Genomic DNA, 15,057 nt, shown 5'->3' on the forward strand with positions numbered 1-15,057 from the left:
GATAGATAGATAGATAGAGATGATAGATAGAGATAGAGATAGAGATAGAGATAGAGATAGAGATAGAGATAGGTAGATAGATATGATAGATAGATGAGAGAGAGAGAGAGAGAGAGAGATGATATAGATAGATAGATAGATAGATTAGATAGATATAGATATGACAGATAGATGAGAGAGAGAGAGATGATATATATATATATATGATAGATAGATAGATGATAGATGAGAGAGAGAGAGATGATAGAGATAGATAGATAGATAGTAGACAGATAGATAGATAGAGATGATAGAATGTGTGTGTGCGTGCGCGCATGCGCTTTTAAAATACACATATTGCTGGAAAGTAACCTTAAAAATGGGAAGGGATTGCTATCAAAAATGCATATATTATTAGAAACTTGCACTAAAATTCATGAGGGCTTTAAAAATAGAAACCTTAAACTGATGCAGAAATGTGGAGAAGTGTAGATTGGAAAAACTGGCACATTTCTTCATTTCTTAAAGCATCTTTTATGCTATCCCACCTGGGATCTCCAAAGAGAGACTTTTGTGCCGTTTTCTTCTGCAACGTCTGTGGGGTTTTTCAGTATTTGATCCTCCCAAGATAGCTTTCTCCAACCCGCTGCCCTCCAGATCCTCCTGAACTCTTAACTCCCATCAGCCCCAGTCAGCACAGTATTGCACCTGGAGGACCTCAAGATGGGGAAGGCTGAGCCAAGAGCTGTTCTGCCCACTGTACGGCACTGTTTCCACCTGTACACGAGCCTGTCTGCAAGAGGCACTTCTTCTTAGCTCTTGCAAATGGATTCTGTCTGTGGGGGGACTTGAGAGTTATGACCCAAACTTACCGTTCTTCCTCCGGCAGAGATGAAATTTATTGCCAGATCTGCAAACAGCTGACCCAGAACCCTTCCAAAAGCAGCCACGCCCGTGGGTGGATCCTCGTCTCCTTATGCGTGGGTTGCTTCGCCCCTTCGGAAAAGTTTGTCAAGGTAATGTTGGATCTTGGTAAGAATTCTACCAGAGAAGAACGGCAGATCAAGTGGATGGATTTATGCCGAAATGGCTAAAATGACCGGAAGAATCAGAAATCAGGAAGACCAACATTTTAATAAGGAATGGGGGGAATTTAAAACTTATCTTTGTAAGTAGGATTGGAATATCACTTGTAGTTTAATTGTGAATTCTGGATACAACGGAAAGGTATAAGATATGGATCATCATAAAAGATGCAGGAGGAAATGATTGGAATCTTGTTTTCATTATTTATGTTCGATATGAAAAACCAAATAAATGAAATTCAATAAGATTCCTTAAAAAAAAAAGGAATTGCAAAACTGGGAAAGTCCGCTTCTCACATTAGGCTTGCGGGAATGTGTTGTTGCTTTTAACTTTCTCTAAAATTATTATGATGTAAAGCCATCTCACTGTTTTATTTATTCGTTTTGAGGGATGTTAGGGGTGTTTTAAATAGTTGTGTTACTTACTTAACTGTCCTTACTGGGGAATCTTTTGGGGGGGGGCGGTTGTAGCTTCTTCCTTGATTTTTTTATTTGTATTTAAGTAGGAGGGCTTGGTTGTTCTGCACATTCTTCCTGAAGCAGAACCACACATTTGCAACCATTCCCAAAATAAAAATAAACATTTGGGGGGGGGGTGCGGCAGGAATCAAATGTTGGACAGGAAACCGGAAGCATGAAATAAAAAAATCTTAATATTTAAAAACATGGTGCTGCCAACTGTGTTTTTGAATGTTTGAAAGCCATGTGGAAGTTCTCGCTGCTGTCTTTTGTCTTGGCATACAGTATTTAAGGAACTTCATCAATGGAGGGCCCCCAGGTTACGCTCCTTATTGTGAAGAGAGGCTCAGAAGGACGTTTGCCAATGGGACAAGGACCCAGCCGCCAAGCTGGCTGGAACTTCAGGTAAAACTCGCTTGATTTATGTATGCCGTATCGTAAGAGCCCAATATAATCTGGAAGGCGGTGTTTTCCCCCGTCTTTGCTGCGAGTGAACACAAAAGCACTCTTGAGGGGGCGAACATCGGAAAGTTAATATTTCCAGAACCTCTGTTGTTCTGCATCAAACCACAGAGCCTAGGGCTTGCCGATCAGAAGGTTGGCGGTTCGAATCCCCGCAACGGGGTGAGCTCCCGTTGCTCTGTCCCTGCTCCTGCCAACCTAGCAGTTTGAAAGCACATCAAAGTGCAAGTAGATAAATAGGTACCACTCCAGTGGGAAGGTAAACAGTGTTTCCGTGCACTGCTCTGGTTCGCCAGAAGCGGCTTAGTCATGCTGGCCACATGACCCGGAAGCTGTACTCCGGCTCCCTCAGCCAGTAAAGCGAGATGAGCTCCGCAACCCCAGAGTCGTCCGCGACTGGACCTAATGGTCAGGGGTCCCTTTACCTTTACCTTTACCTAGATTATGCATCTAAAGCAGTATTGTACCACTTTAAACAGTCCTAGCTTCCCCCAAAGAATCTTGGGAACTGTAGTTTGTTATGGCTTCCGAGAATCTTCATCACCACCATTATTATAATTTATAAATTATACTGCCCTTCATTCATCACAAGATCTCAGGGCAGTTCACAGAATACAAATACAAGATAAAAACGCAGTAACTAAAACAACAAGGCTATAGCCACCCCCCTCCCAAATAATGACCCCATGGACCAGAGCACGCCAGGCACGCCTATCCTTCACTGCCTCCCGCAATTTGGCCAAACTCATGTTAGTAGCTTCGAGAACACTGTCCAACCATCTCATCCTCTGTCGTCCCCTTCTCCTTGTGCCCTCCATCTTTCCCAACATCAGGGTCTTTTCTAGGGAGTCTTCTCTTCTCATGAGGTGGCCAAAGTACTGGAGCCTCAGCTTCAGGATCTGTCCTTCCAGTGAGCACTCAGGGCCAATTTCTTTAAGAATGGATAGGTTTGATCTTCTTGCAGTCCATGGGACTCTCAAGAGTCTCCTCCCATAAACACATTTAAAAGGTGATAGAATATTAATCAGCCAATGGCCTGGTTGCAGAAGAACGATTTCTCCTGGCACCTAAAAATCATATAATGAATGCACCAGGCAAAGCTCCCCTATTCCCATCGCAGAGCTACAATTCCCCGATTGGTTTAACAATCTGAACTCTGGGAAAGAAGCTCTGGGATTAGGGGTTTCCAAAGAACTCTCCGCACTCCTAACAAGCCACAGTTCCCAGGAATTTCTTTTGGGGGGGGGGATGACGCCATGACTGTTTAAAGTGGTATGATGCTGCCTTGGCATTTATGGGGTCTTATTTTAATCCTGTTTTCAGGTGGTTGTGTAGAACATTAAATATTTGCTACAACACCAAGCATAGGAGGAGATTTTACCGGAAGTCCTACATTAGGTCGGAAATCTGAAGCCTGCAATCTACAGTCGTCTTCGTTTTTTTTTTTAAATTTCAAAAAAAATTAATGGCTTTCCTTCCTTCTGCTAGGCAACCAAATCTAAGAAACCCATTATGCTGCCCGTGACATTCATGGACGGGACAACTAAGACCTTGTTGACAGATTCTGCGACAACAGCCAAAGAGCTCTGCAACTCTTTGGCGGACAAGATAAGCCTGAAGGACCACTTTGGATTCTCGCTTTACATTGCTCTGTTCGACAAGGTAGGCCACAGGTATAGGGGAAACTAGGTGTGTTTTTAATATGCTTCTATCAAAACCCATCTTAGAGGGAAGGCGACATTCATAGAGTTGGGTCCCAGTCCCCTGCCCTCCAGCATCCAACGCAAACCGTTTGTTCTTGTTTATAGAGATGAGGGAGAAATCCACTTCTCGTTTAATGGTGGACCTACATATTTTGCAAATTTCCAAAGCAGTACAAGAACCGAAACACAACCAGCCTTTGAAATTTGCACTTCTCTGAATTTTGCAGTGCGGTTCTCCTACATTTTCTCCTAATACAATATGTGAGAAAAATGCACGTGCTAGGGTGAAGTGTTCAAAAAAATGCATATTTGTTCACTGATTAATGATTTTATGCATGTTTTGCCCTAGTATATGCATTTTTGCACACGTTACTTGGCACATACAAAATGTGTGTGAAATTTGTGTGTGTGTATAAACACAAACAGTGGCGAAGCTGCATGCTAAGCTACTGGGGGATGGCGCACGTCGCGGGGGTGTGGCACCCGTGAGAGCATGATGTGCCACTCGCGAGGACATGGTGCGCTGCCCACAGGGGCGTGGCGTGCGTTCTGTGGGCATGGCGCACCACCTGTGGAAGCATAGTGTGCGGGGGGCGTGGCACATGTCGGGGGGGGCTGCCACGATGGCACCCTAAAGGAATAATGGTGCCAGGCGTGGTCCGTTCCCTCCGCACCCCCATTCCTCCGCCAGTGCACACACACAAACACAAACACATTAAATTACAATCAGGAAGAAGATTATTCAAAATTTTCTATCCACTATCATAGGAGAAATAAAACCTGAATCATAACCTTAAATTTAGAAAAATAATTAATATAGTATGATATCTTCACTATATTTCTTGCTTGAGAAGGAAATAAAAATCACCTATTTTCTTACATTTTTTTTTAACTTCGTTGCTATTTTTTGTGATGTTTTCAAAGCAACTTTTCATTGCTTTTATGTAAGATTCATGTTGAAAAAGATTCATAATGAGCGTTCCCCACTTCAAATGGGGTGTGCATGTTGCAAGGTCGCGAGTAGGCCCATTGGATCACGGTGGCAGTTGGTCTGGCTTCGCCTTCCCCAGGTTGGGATACCTGTGGACTCCACCCACTCTAGCAGCCGCCCAATCCCGGCTGGGGAGGTGTTGCCAGGGGGATTGGCCAGGTAGAAGGAGGGATTATACAGTACACACAATAGAGCTGGAGTCATACCTGGGAAGCTTTCGTGTGCATGCACACTTCTTCAGATACAGCTCATACCAAGAACAAACTTAGTTGGTCTCTAAGGTGCTACTGGAAGGAATTTATTTATTTTTTACTTTTTTTTAATTGTTATTATTTTTACTATGGCAGACCAACATGGCTACCTACCTGTAACTGAAATAATTTTAAGTTAGAACTTAATAAAAATTTCACTATTAATGTACTTCTTCTTAATTGTATTTCAGTTCAACAATTACTTTGATAAAATACATATTTTGTTATGTGCAAATGGCTTTCGATACCTATTAGGTCCATAAATTACCATGTAGCGTATATCCAACACAAAAAACAGTGACAATTTGTTGTTGACAAAGGACAGCTGGGCATATAAAGGGCCCCATTACCTTCAGTAGCTTTGTTGTTGTTTAGTCATTTAGTCGTGTCCGACTCTTCGTGACCCCATGGACCAGAGCAATCCAGGCACTCCTGTCTTCCACTGCCTCCCGCAGTTTGGTCAGACTCATGTTCGTAGCTTCGAGAACACTGTCCAACCATCTTGTCTTCTGTCGCCCCCTTCTCCTTGTGCCCCCCATCTTTCCCAACATCAGGGTCTTTTCCAGGGAGTCTTCTCTTCTCATGAGGTGGCCAAAGTATTGGAGCTTCAGGATCTGTCTTTCCAGTGAGCACTCAGGGCTGATTTCTTTGAGAATGGATAGGTTTGATCTTTTTGCAGTCCATGGGACTCTCAAGAGTCTCCTCCAGCACCATAATTCAAAAGCATCAATTCTTCGGCGATCAGCCTTCTTTATGGTCCAGCACCCACTTCCATACATTACTACTGGGAAAACCATAGCTTTAACTATACGGACCTTTGTCGGCAGGGTGATGTCTCTGCTTTTTACAGCAACAAGGATGCACTGAGCACCAGGATTTCCCACATTGGAAACCCGTTTTTTAGGGTCTCCTTATTGGAAGGGAGCATGCCAAACGTTTACCTGTTTTGCTCTCCCCTTTCCAGGTCTCTTCACTTGGCAGTGGCAGCGACCACGTGATGGATGCCGTATCTCAGTGTGAGCAATACGCCAAAGAGCAGGGGGCTCAGGAACGCAACGCCCCCTGGAGGCTCTTCTTCAGGAAGGAGATCTTCACGCCGTGGCACAACCCCAACGAGGACAACGTGGCAACGAACCTCATCTATCAACAGATCGTGAGAGGGGTGAAGTTTGGGGAATACCGGTGTGATAAGGTAAGCTGTCAGTTACATTCCCCCCCCATAAAAACAAGGGTTTAGATGAATTATTTGGACGAATTTTGGACTAACGCTGGCATCCCATGTGGAAAAGGTGTCCCGTCTGGTGGTTTTTGATGGGACTGTCAACAGAGTTTGCTCATTCTGACAGCGGACTGACTTCGTACAGCGACTGCAGAGATGAATCTGACTGGCTGTGGTCCTACAAGTTTAACAACAACAACAACAATAACAACAACAACAACAACATTTGTATCCCACCCATCTGACTGGGTTTCCCCAGCTGCTCTGGGCAGCTTCCAGCACACACAGTACAAAAACATTTAGAGTAAAAAATTCAAGAAAACATTCCCCTTGCTCTCAATTTGTCACATAAACACATCATGCCACATTTGTAATGTATCGATTTTATTTTGAACACTTTATCCCACTTTTCTAAATGAACTGGGACTAGAAGGAAGTTAATCCTCACAACAGTCCTGTGAGGTAGGTCAGGCTGAGTGGCTGGACCAGAGTGACTCCGAGTGAGCTTTATAGCCGAGTGGAGGATTTGAACCTGGGTCTCCCGGGTCCTAGTCCAACATGCTAACCACCACACGACCCTGGCTAATAAAAGAGTCAGACAAAATACAATAGAAACAGCAATAGAAATATCAACTATGACCATAAAACGTAACATATAATATTGTAAAATAATAAAATATAATAGAAGGGTCTAAATTTCACCCAGTAATGGTTAGATGACTGCAGCAAAAAGATTGCCTCAGTAAATTGTTGACTACCCTGTGAAGAAAGTTTGTGGCGTTTGGAACTTCTCAGTTCAGAGAAAAGAACAGTAAGACGCAACATGGTAGAAGTTTGTGAAATTATGCATGTTATGGGGAAAGTGGATAGAGAAAAGGGTTTTTTGATAATAATTTTTATCAATTCAATTTCAATCCAATAATAGCCTCATTATAACATCACCAAACTATAATACAATTACTAATACCAATGGTTCAAATACCAAATTGTATAATTTAGGTGGCCTCCCGCGTGCTAGAATTGATGGTTTTCATTATTTCTGCATTTCCAAAATCTTATTAATTTCAATTGCATTCCAGTCATAATAATAATCTCTTATACAACAACTGCAATATTAATAACTTCTATTCGTGTCGACACATTAAATGATTTATAAAACGACAAGTGAGGCACTCGGACCATATCCTTGTTCTTCCTGTGCGTGGCAATTATTCTTTCCGTGGTGTTTCTTCCTGTCCTTGTAAAATGTTTTGTCTTATCTTTTCCCGGTTGTTGCTGTTCTCCATCATGCCTTGGGCGGAGCCGATATCCCATTGTCGTTCCAGAAATTTCCCCATTCCTCCGCCCCGCGCTTCGTTGTTTCGTTTAACAGTGGCTGCAAAAAAATCACTCTGTCCCAATAAATGTTTTCCTCCCCCTCTCATAACATCAGGGCCCGTGGGGATCCGATGAAGCCGAGTGCTGGAAGATTCAGGGCGGACTAAAGAAAGCCCTTATTCACACACCGCATAGTTGAACTGTGGAACTCCCTGCCACAGGAGGCAGCGATTGCCCAACAACTTGGATGGCTTTAAAAGAGCAGATTCCTGGAGGGGAGGGCTATCAAGGGCTATGCTCTGCCTCCACAACAGGAGACAGCAATACTTTTGAATACCAGTTGCTAGAAACCACAGGAGGGGAGAGTTGCTCTTGTGTTTGAATCCTGCTTGTGGGTCTCCCAGAGGCATCTGGTTGGCCCCTGCGAGAACAGGACTCTTCTTATGTTCTGGTACTGCAGGAAGAACAACTTCCTTTTTTCCAATGGTCTTTCCTGTGTTTTCCTGTTCCCCACAGGAAGAAGACCTGGCAGAGCTGGCTTCCCAGCAGTATTACGTGGATTACGGGTCGGAAATGGTCTTGGAGCGGCTTCTGAATCTGATCCCCTCCTACATCCCCGACAGAGAGATCACGCCTTCGAAAACCATCGAGAAGTGGGCCCAGTTCATCATAGCCGCCCACAAAAAGGCAAGGAGCTGAGCACTCCTCTTGCGCCAAGGCTGCCGGAGTTTAGGAAAACCAATCACAGAAATATAGACACAACACATAGGCTAATAACTGTTAAATTGTATGTAATAGAATAATGATATCATTGAAAAGGTAGAAATATATCTATTGGAGTTCATATGCAGTGGAACCCCGGATTACGCACGCGATCCGTTCCGGGTCGCCGTGCGTAACGCGCGCATGCATAACTCAAACGCACGTAAAAAAAAAAACCCGGAAGTCACGCGATTTGAGCGCTTTTGTGCATGCGCGAAGTGCACAGAAGCGTTCTGCGCGTCCGGCGGTTGTGCGCACTCAGGAAAACACTTCCGGGGTGCGGGAGTGCGTATCCCGTACGTATGCAACACAGAGCGTACACAACATGAGGTATGACTGTATACAGTGGACGCTGGGGTTGCGAAAGTGATCCGTACGGGAGGCGCGTTCACAACCTGCGTCGCTGCGCATGTGTGTGATGTAATTCGGCGCTTCTGCGCATGCGCGAGTGCCGAAACCCGGAAGTAACCTGTTCTGTTACTTCCGGGTTCAGTGCAGTGCGCAACCCGAAATTGCACAACCTAAAGCTGCCGTAACCCGAGGTATGACTGTACAATGTAACAGACTAGTGGCGCAGAACATCAAGCTACGTGTTCAAGATAGGCATCAAAGGTCAGTCTCGGAATGGTTGTTCAAAGGTTTCAACAAAAGACGTCTCAAAAGTAAGGTTTTCTCAAATGTTTTTTAAAAGTTCCAACGGAAGATGTCCCAAAAGTCTCAAGGACAGTGTTTCCGGAATGATACTACTGTTTTGTGATAGTCTTCATCAGCTGAAAATACAATACAAAGCATACAACCAATGAATGATAACAGAATTGAGCTACTCGCATACACAATGTATATGCATGAATCTTACTTACATTTTTTGTGAAAAAATATTGGTTATGTACCTTTCTTTATACACTTTGTTTTGTATATTCTGTTTTAATATACAGTGTGTATGTGGAGAGCTCAATCCTGTTATCATTCATTGGTTGTATGCTTTGAGAGCCAGTGTGGTGTAGTGGTTAAGAGCGGTAGTCTCACAATCTGGTGAACCGGGTTCGCGTCTCCACTCCTCCACATGCAGCTGCTGGGTGACCTTGGGCTAGTCATACTTCCCTGAAGTCTCTCAGCCCCACTCACCTCACAGAGGAAGGGAAAGGAGAATGTGAGCCGCTTTGAGACTCCTTCGGGTAGTGGAAAGCGGGATATCAAATCCAAACTCCTCTTCTTCTTCTTCTTCTTCTTCTTCTTCTTCTTCTTCTTCTTCTTCTTCGTATTGTATTTTCAGCTGACGAAGACTATCACGAAACAGTAGTATCATTCCAGAAACACTGTCCTTGAGACTTTTGGGACGCCACTTCAGTGCTGCTAATTTGGGAGGCAGCAGTTACAAGTTACTGATCTCTACAGCCACAGCAGGCGCTGAGATTCTCCAGTGGTTTGACTTCATTTCCAGAGGTGCATTCCATTGTCTCTTGAGACAGACGCATGCGAACAACAACTCTACCTACCTACCTATCATCTATCTATCTATCTATCTAGGTTGGGGAACATGCAGCAACCCAGTGGTTGTTTACAGCTCCCATCAGACCCAGCCAGAATAGTCAATGGTCAGGGATGATGGGAAATGTAATCCAGCAACAGCTGAAGGGCCACTAGTTCCCCATTCCTGGTATATACGATTGCGATCTAAGTATCTTTGGAGTGGGAACAAGGCTACAACTGCTGAATATATATTTTTAGATTGCTCAGTAATGCGATATGAGCTGCTTGATCCACCCGAAACCCTGCAAGGTGTTCACTGAGGTTTATCAACTTGGTTTCCCCCCCCCACCTCCTTCCTACAGGGAATCTATACACAGAAGAGAACGGACCCCAAGAAAGTCAAGGAAGATGTGGTGGATTTTGCCCGCTTCAAGTGGCCTTTGCTGTTCTCCAGATTCTACGAAGCTTTCAAGTTCTCAGGTAATCCCAAGAAACTAGGCCTCATGATAGGCTGCACCGCTCATAACTATAGACGGTGGTGGTGAAAAATGGCAATATTTTGACAAGCTCACTTCTTAAGTTTTAACAAAATAAAAAATAGTCAAAGGCCTGGAAACGATGCCTTCTGAGGAACGGCTTAGGGAGCTGGGTATGTTTAGCCTGGAGAAGAGAAGGTTAAGGGGTGATATGATAGCCATGTTCAAATATATAAAAGGATGTCATATAGAGGAGGGAGAAAGGTTGTTTTCTGCTGCTCCAGAGAAGCGGACACGGAGCAATGGATTCAAACTACAAGAAAGAAGATTCCACCTAAACATTAGGAAGAACTTCCTGACAGTGAGAGCTGTTGGACAGTGGAATTTGCTGCCAAGGAGTGTGGTGGAGTCTCCTTCTTTGGAGGTCTTTAAGCAGAGGCTTGACAGCCATCTGTCAGGAATGCTTTGGTGGTGTTTCCTGCTTGGCAGGGGGTTGCACTGCATGGCCCTTGTGGTCTCTTCCAACTCTAGGATTCTATGATTCTATGAAATAAAATAAAGAATCCTTCCAGTAGCACCTTAGAGACCAACTAAATTTGTTCTTGGTATGAGCTTTCGTGTGCATGCACACTTCTTTAGATTCTTAAGTTTTAGTTACCGTTCTTTGTAAGGACCAGCTGGGGAACAGTTCAAGGAGGATGGTGAAACAGCTGCTATTCGGTAATAACTGAATAAGAGCCAGAGGTGGCAGCTGTCTTAAAATTCCCAATGGAATATCCCTGCTTCCCTTCTCTATTCTGAAGCCTGATGGAGTTGCATCTTATTGCATATCTTTTCAAACCAAGGTGGATAAAAACAATCAGATTTTTAAAAAATTATTTAAAATGGATTTTTAAAATAAAATGCTTTGGGGGGGGGAAATCTTTCTGAAGATAGTTTTCTATTTAAGTTACATTATAGTCTAAAGGCTATGCATCAGGAAATAAGGATTTGGGTTTTTTTTTTCATGTGTGCTAAAACTCATTCTAAGGCAGGTGTCCTCAAACTAAGGCCCAGGGGCCGGATCCGGCCCAATTGCCTTCTAAATCCAGCCCGCAGACGTTCCAGGAACCAGCATATTTTTACATGAGTAGAATGTGCGCTTTCATTTAAAATGCATTTCTGGGTTATTTGTGGGGCATAGGAATTCGTTCATTTTTTCTTCTTCAAAATATAGTCCGGCCCACCACAAGGTCTGAGGGACAGTGGACCGGCCCCCTGCTGAAAAAGTTTGCTGACCCCTGGTCTAAGGGTTTAAAAAAAAAAAAAAAAATCGTTTAACCACATCAGTTAACAAACATAAATACATATGCTATAATGTTATTGTTTTAGTTTTAAAAAATTGCTTAAATTGTTATTAAGGAAATGATTATTTTTCTCCTTCCAATAAAGTACAGCAGAAAAGTTGTCCAAATGTAAACAGTTAACTTATTAAACCTCACAATAACTTCATAATTATCTGTCAATGTATTTCTAACGGTATAACCAAATCAGTAATTTTTGATATAACCATAAAAACCACTCTGAAAATTTATTATTCCAAAAATGAAACCTTCATCTGGTTGTAAATATGCAAGAATGAGTCTTTGTGTAAAAAAAAAAAAAAAAGATTTAAATCAAGTCTTACTGACTAGTGATTTAAATCGTGATTTAAATCGATGTGATTTAAATGAAATCCACCCTGTTTCAAACCCAGGTCCCAGCCTTCCCAAAAACGACGTCATTGTAGCTGTGAACTGGACAGGAGTGTACTTTGTGGATGAACAAGAGCAGGTCCTTCTGGAACTTTCCTTCCCAGAGATCACCGCCGTCTCCAGTAGCAGGTAAGGTGGCAAAATGCTAACTAATGAGTAAGTCTGTTTGCACAAACTTTGGGGGAAGTGGTAACCCTCTGTAACATACCCCGCCCCCAATCTCAAATACTCATCTCAGCCACTTTCTCCGTGAAAGCAATGGGATAGGAAAAGGTCTCTATAACCCTTTCCACTTCAACAGGTATGCTGATACGGGTATGGGTTGGGATGCAGGTGACGCTGTGGTCTAAACCACTGAGCCTCTTGGGCTTGCTGATCGGAAGGTTGAGGGTTCAAATTCCGCGACGGTGTGAGCTCCCGTTGCTCTGTCTCAGCCCAAGGTCACCCAGCAGCTGCACGTGGAGGAGCGGAGACGCGAACCCGGTCCCCCAGATTATGAGTCTACCGCTCTTAACCACTACACCACACTGGCTCTCCTGTCAGAGGCTTGTTAATTCTTATCGGAAGCTCTCAGAGAGAAGGGGGAAAGTCCCGCGCCTGCCAGCGTATCTGGCAACAAGCTGCTCTGTCACCTCATTGTGCTGGAGGTTGTAGACCTGGTTTGTTTGCATAGGCAACGGAAGTGCACTTTTCAAGCACAGGCGAAAAAAAGCACAGGGCTTAAAATTTCCTATTGTGTTCTCAGGCTGATGTCTTTTTCTATGATGCTTGTTCTAGAGGTGGGAAGCTTCAGGGCCAGAGCTTCACCTTGGCCACGATCAAGGGAGATGAATACACCTTCACATCCAACAATGCAGAGGACATACGAGGTCTGGTGGTCATATTCCTGGAAGGGCTGAGGAAGAGGTCGAAGTTTGTGGTCACGCTTCAGGACAACCCAAATCCTAGTAAGGAAACCGAGTTGAACAAAATGTATCTAGGGAAATGTGTTCAATCCTTCAGACAATATCAAGGGGGAGAACATTGTCTGGGTCACTTTTTCTAGTGCACTGACCTGAACGGATGCCCCTGAGCTTGCTTGTGAATTAGAACACAGTCCCGTTGGTTTACACACTTTTCTGGATTTTGCAATGTATTTCCACTGAGCTAAAGGGGGCGTGCAAACAACATGCAAAAGATCTGTACAGTCATACCTTGAGTTGCGTTCGCTCTGTGTTGCGTACGTTCGACTTACGGACCTCCGCGACCCGGAAGTCCTCCCCAGAGCGTGCGCGACGCGCAGGTGCGCACATATTCACAGAAGCATTCTGCACACTTCGCGCATGCGCAGAAGTGCAAAAATGCGCGAACCTCCGGGTTTTTTCTGGGGGAGGGCGTTCGTGTTAAGCACGCCCGTGTCACATAGCACAATCCGGAACAGATTGCATGCGTAACACGGGGTACCACTGTACGAAGATGCACATTTTTACTGGCGAACGCATTGAAAAGTTTGTATTTTATTTAAAGGGCCCATCTTCTAAATTAAAAGCACACACAAAAATTGTCTGTGTGCCCTACAACAGCCTTTGCCAAACTTGTGCCCTCCAGTTGTTGTCCCCACTGGGCAGTGTCTTCTTCCCTGGGATTCCTGCATTGGAGGGGATTGGATTGGATGAATAACTATGATGAACGGCTGTTTCTGCCTCCCGCAGCGGGTGAAGAATCGGGCTTCCTCAGCTTTCTGAAAGGAGACCTGATCATTCTGGATCAGGACACAGGAGAGAACGTGATGAATTCCGGCTGGGCTAATGGGATCAATGAGAGGACAAAACAGAAAGGGGACTTCCCGACAGACTCCGTTTACGTCCTGCCCACGGTCACCATGCCTCCTATGGAGATTGTGGTAAGCTGCAGGAACGGTGGTTAAGAAACAGCAATCTATAAATCTAAATCAAACAGATGTTGGAAATGTAAAGAGAAAGAAGATTCTTTTTTATTATATGTGGTGGTCTTGTAGTAAGGTCAAAGCTTTCTGGGAAATGATATATAATGAATTGAAAAGGATGTTCAAAATAACTTTAAAAACACACACACACACACAAAACCCAGAAGCTATTCTTTTGGGACTTATAGGGACAGAACTATCTAAATTGTATAGAAATTTATTTATGTATGTGACTACAGCAGCAAGAATGTTACTGGCCCCAAAATAGAAAGAAGCAGAAGTCCCAGTAAAGGAAGAATGGATACAAAAAAACTTACGGAATATGCAGAAATGGCGAAACTCACCGGAAAAATAAGAAATCAAGATAACAAACTTTTTATAAAAGAATGGAAATGGTTTATTGAATATTTACAGATCAATTGTAAACAGATAAAAACATTAGCAGGGTTACTGTAATAACCTACAGTTTTATAAGAGTATATATTTCCAGTAGATCATTAAATGAGCAAGTTAAATGAATTTGGATATGCAGAGGATATTAAAAAATAAATTTAAGGAACCGCAGAGAGAGGGGGAGGGGAAGGAAGTCAATTTTTGAAGTGTTAAAATGGATTGTAAAACTAATGAAATGTATAAATTTGAAAAGTATAAATAAAAAACAGCAATCACACACATTGTTTGGTGAAGAAATAAAAGTAGTATTTACTTACATAACCCAGGTCTCCAAGCATCTATTAAAGTAGCAATTAAAGGAAGGCAGGTTTAGAACTACTGTCTAAGTTACAAAAGTACAAAATGTAAGTTCAAAAGTGGTGTCTGAGCTGCAGAGTTCAGACATACATATGTCGTCGGCTTGGGAAAACATTTTGATTCTATACTACGCTTGAAAAGTTCAACTGTTTCTTTGATTGATTGTCCTTGAATCTTCCTGCCACACTTCCCATTCTCTCCTGCCATGCCATTGTGGCATGCTGCTCCTTTGAGAGCCACTGCTCTATGCCATATTAATGTCATTTCATTGTTATTCTGTGCCATAATTAACGGTGGATGTTTCTCCGCATCCCAGGCCTTGGTTACCATGACGCCAGACCAGAGGCAGGATGTCGTAAGGACAGCCCAGTTGGTGATGTCAGACAGCGAAGAAAGAATGAAGCCATATACCCTGGAAGAATTCTCCTACGATTATTTTAGGTAAGCGCTTAACAAAACGGACTACCGGTCTCTTG

General features: G+C 43.4%; 1 protein-coding gene across 1 annotated transcript in view; it reads left to right on the forward strand.

The window, feature by feature from the left end:
• Window positions 1–15,057, forward strand: part of MYO7A (myosin VIIA) — a 116,056-nt gene that overhangs the window by 80,871 nt on the left and 20,128 nt on the right. The window contains exons 27-36 of the mRNA XM_033146002.1: window positions 869–995; window positions 1,809–1,928; window positions 3,474–3,647; window positions 5,895–6,122; window positions 7,983–8,153; window positions 10,061–10,178; window positions 11,910–12,036; window positions 12,685–12,854; window positions 13,599–13,789; window positions 14,898–15,022. Coding sequence (XP_033001893.1) covers window positions 869–995; window positions 1,809–1,928; window positions 3,474–3,647; window positions 5,895–6,122; window positions 7,983–8,153; window positions 10,061–10,178; window positions 11,910–12,036; window positions 12,685–12,854; window positions 13,599–13,789; window positions 14,898–15,022 — 1,551 coding nt within the window. The remainder of the gene's footprint in view (window positions 1–868; window positions 996–1,808; window positions 1,929–3,473; window positions 3,648–5,894; window positions 6,123–7,982; window positions 8,154–10,060; window positions 10,179–11,909; window positions 12,037–12,684; window positions 12,855–13,598; window positions 13,790–14,897; window positions 15,023–15,057) is intronic.

Source organism: Lacerta agilis, chromosome 4 (assembly GCF_009819535.1).
Source record: "Lacerta agilis isolate rLacAgi1 chromosome 4, rLacAgi1.pri, whole genome shotgun sequence".
NCBI classification, from domain to species: Eukaryota; Metazoa; Chordata; class Lepidosauria; order Squamata; family Lacertidae; genus Lacerta; species Lacerta agilis.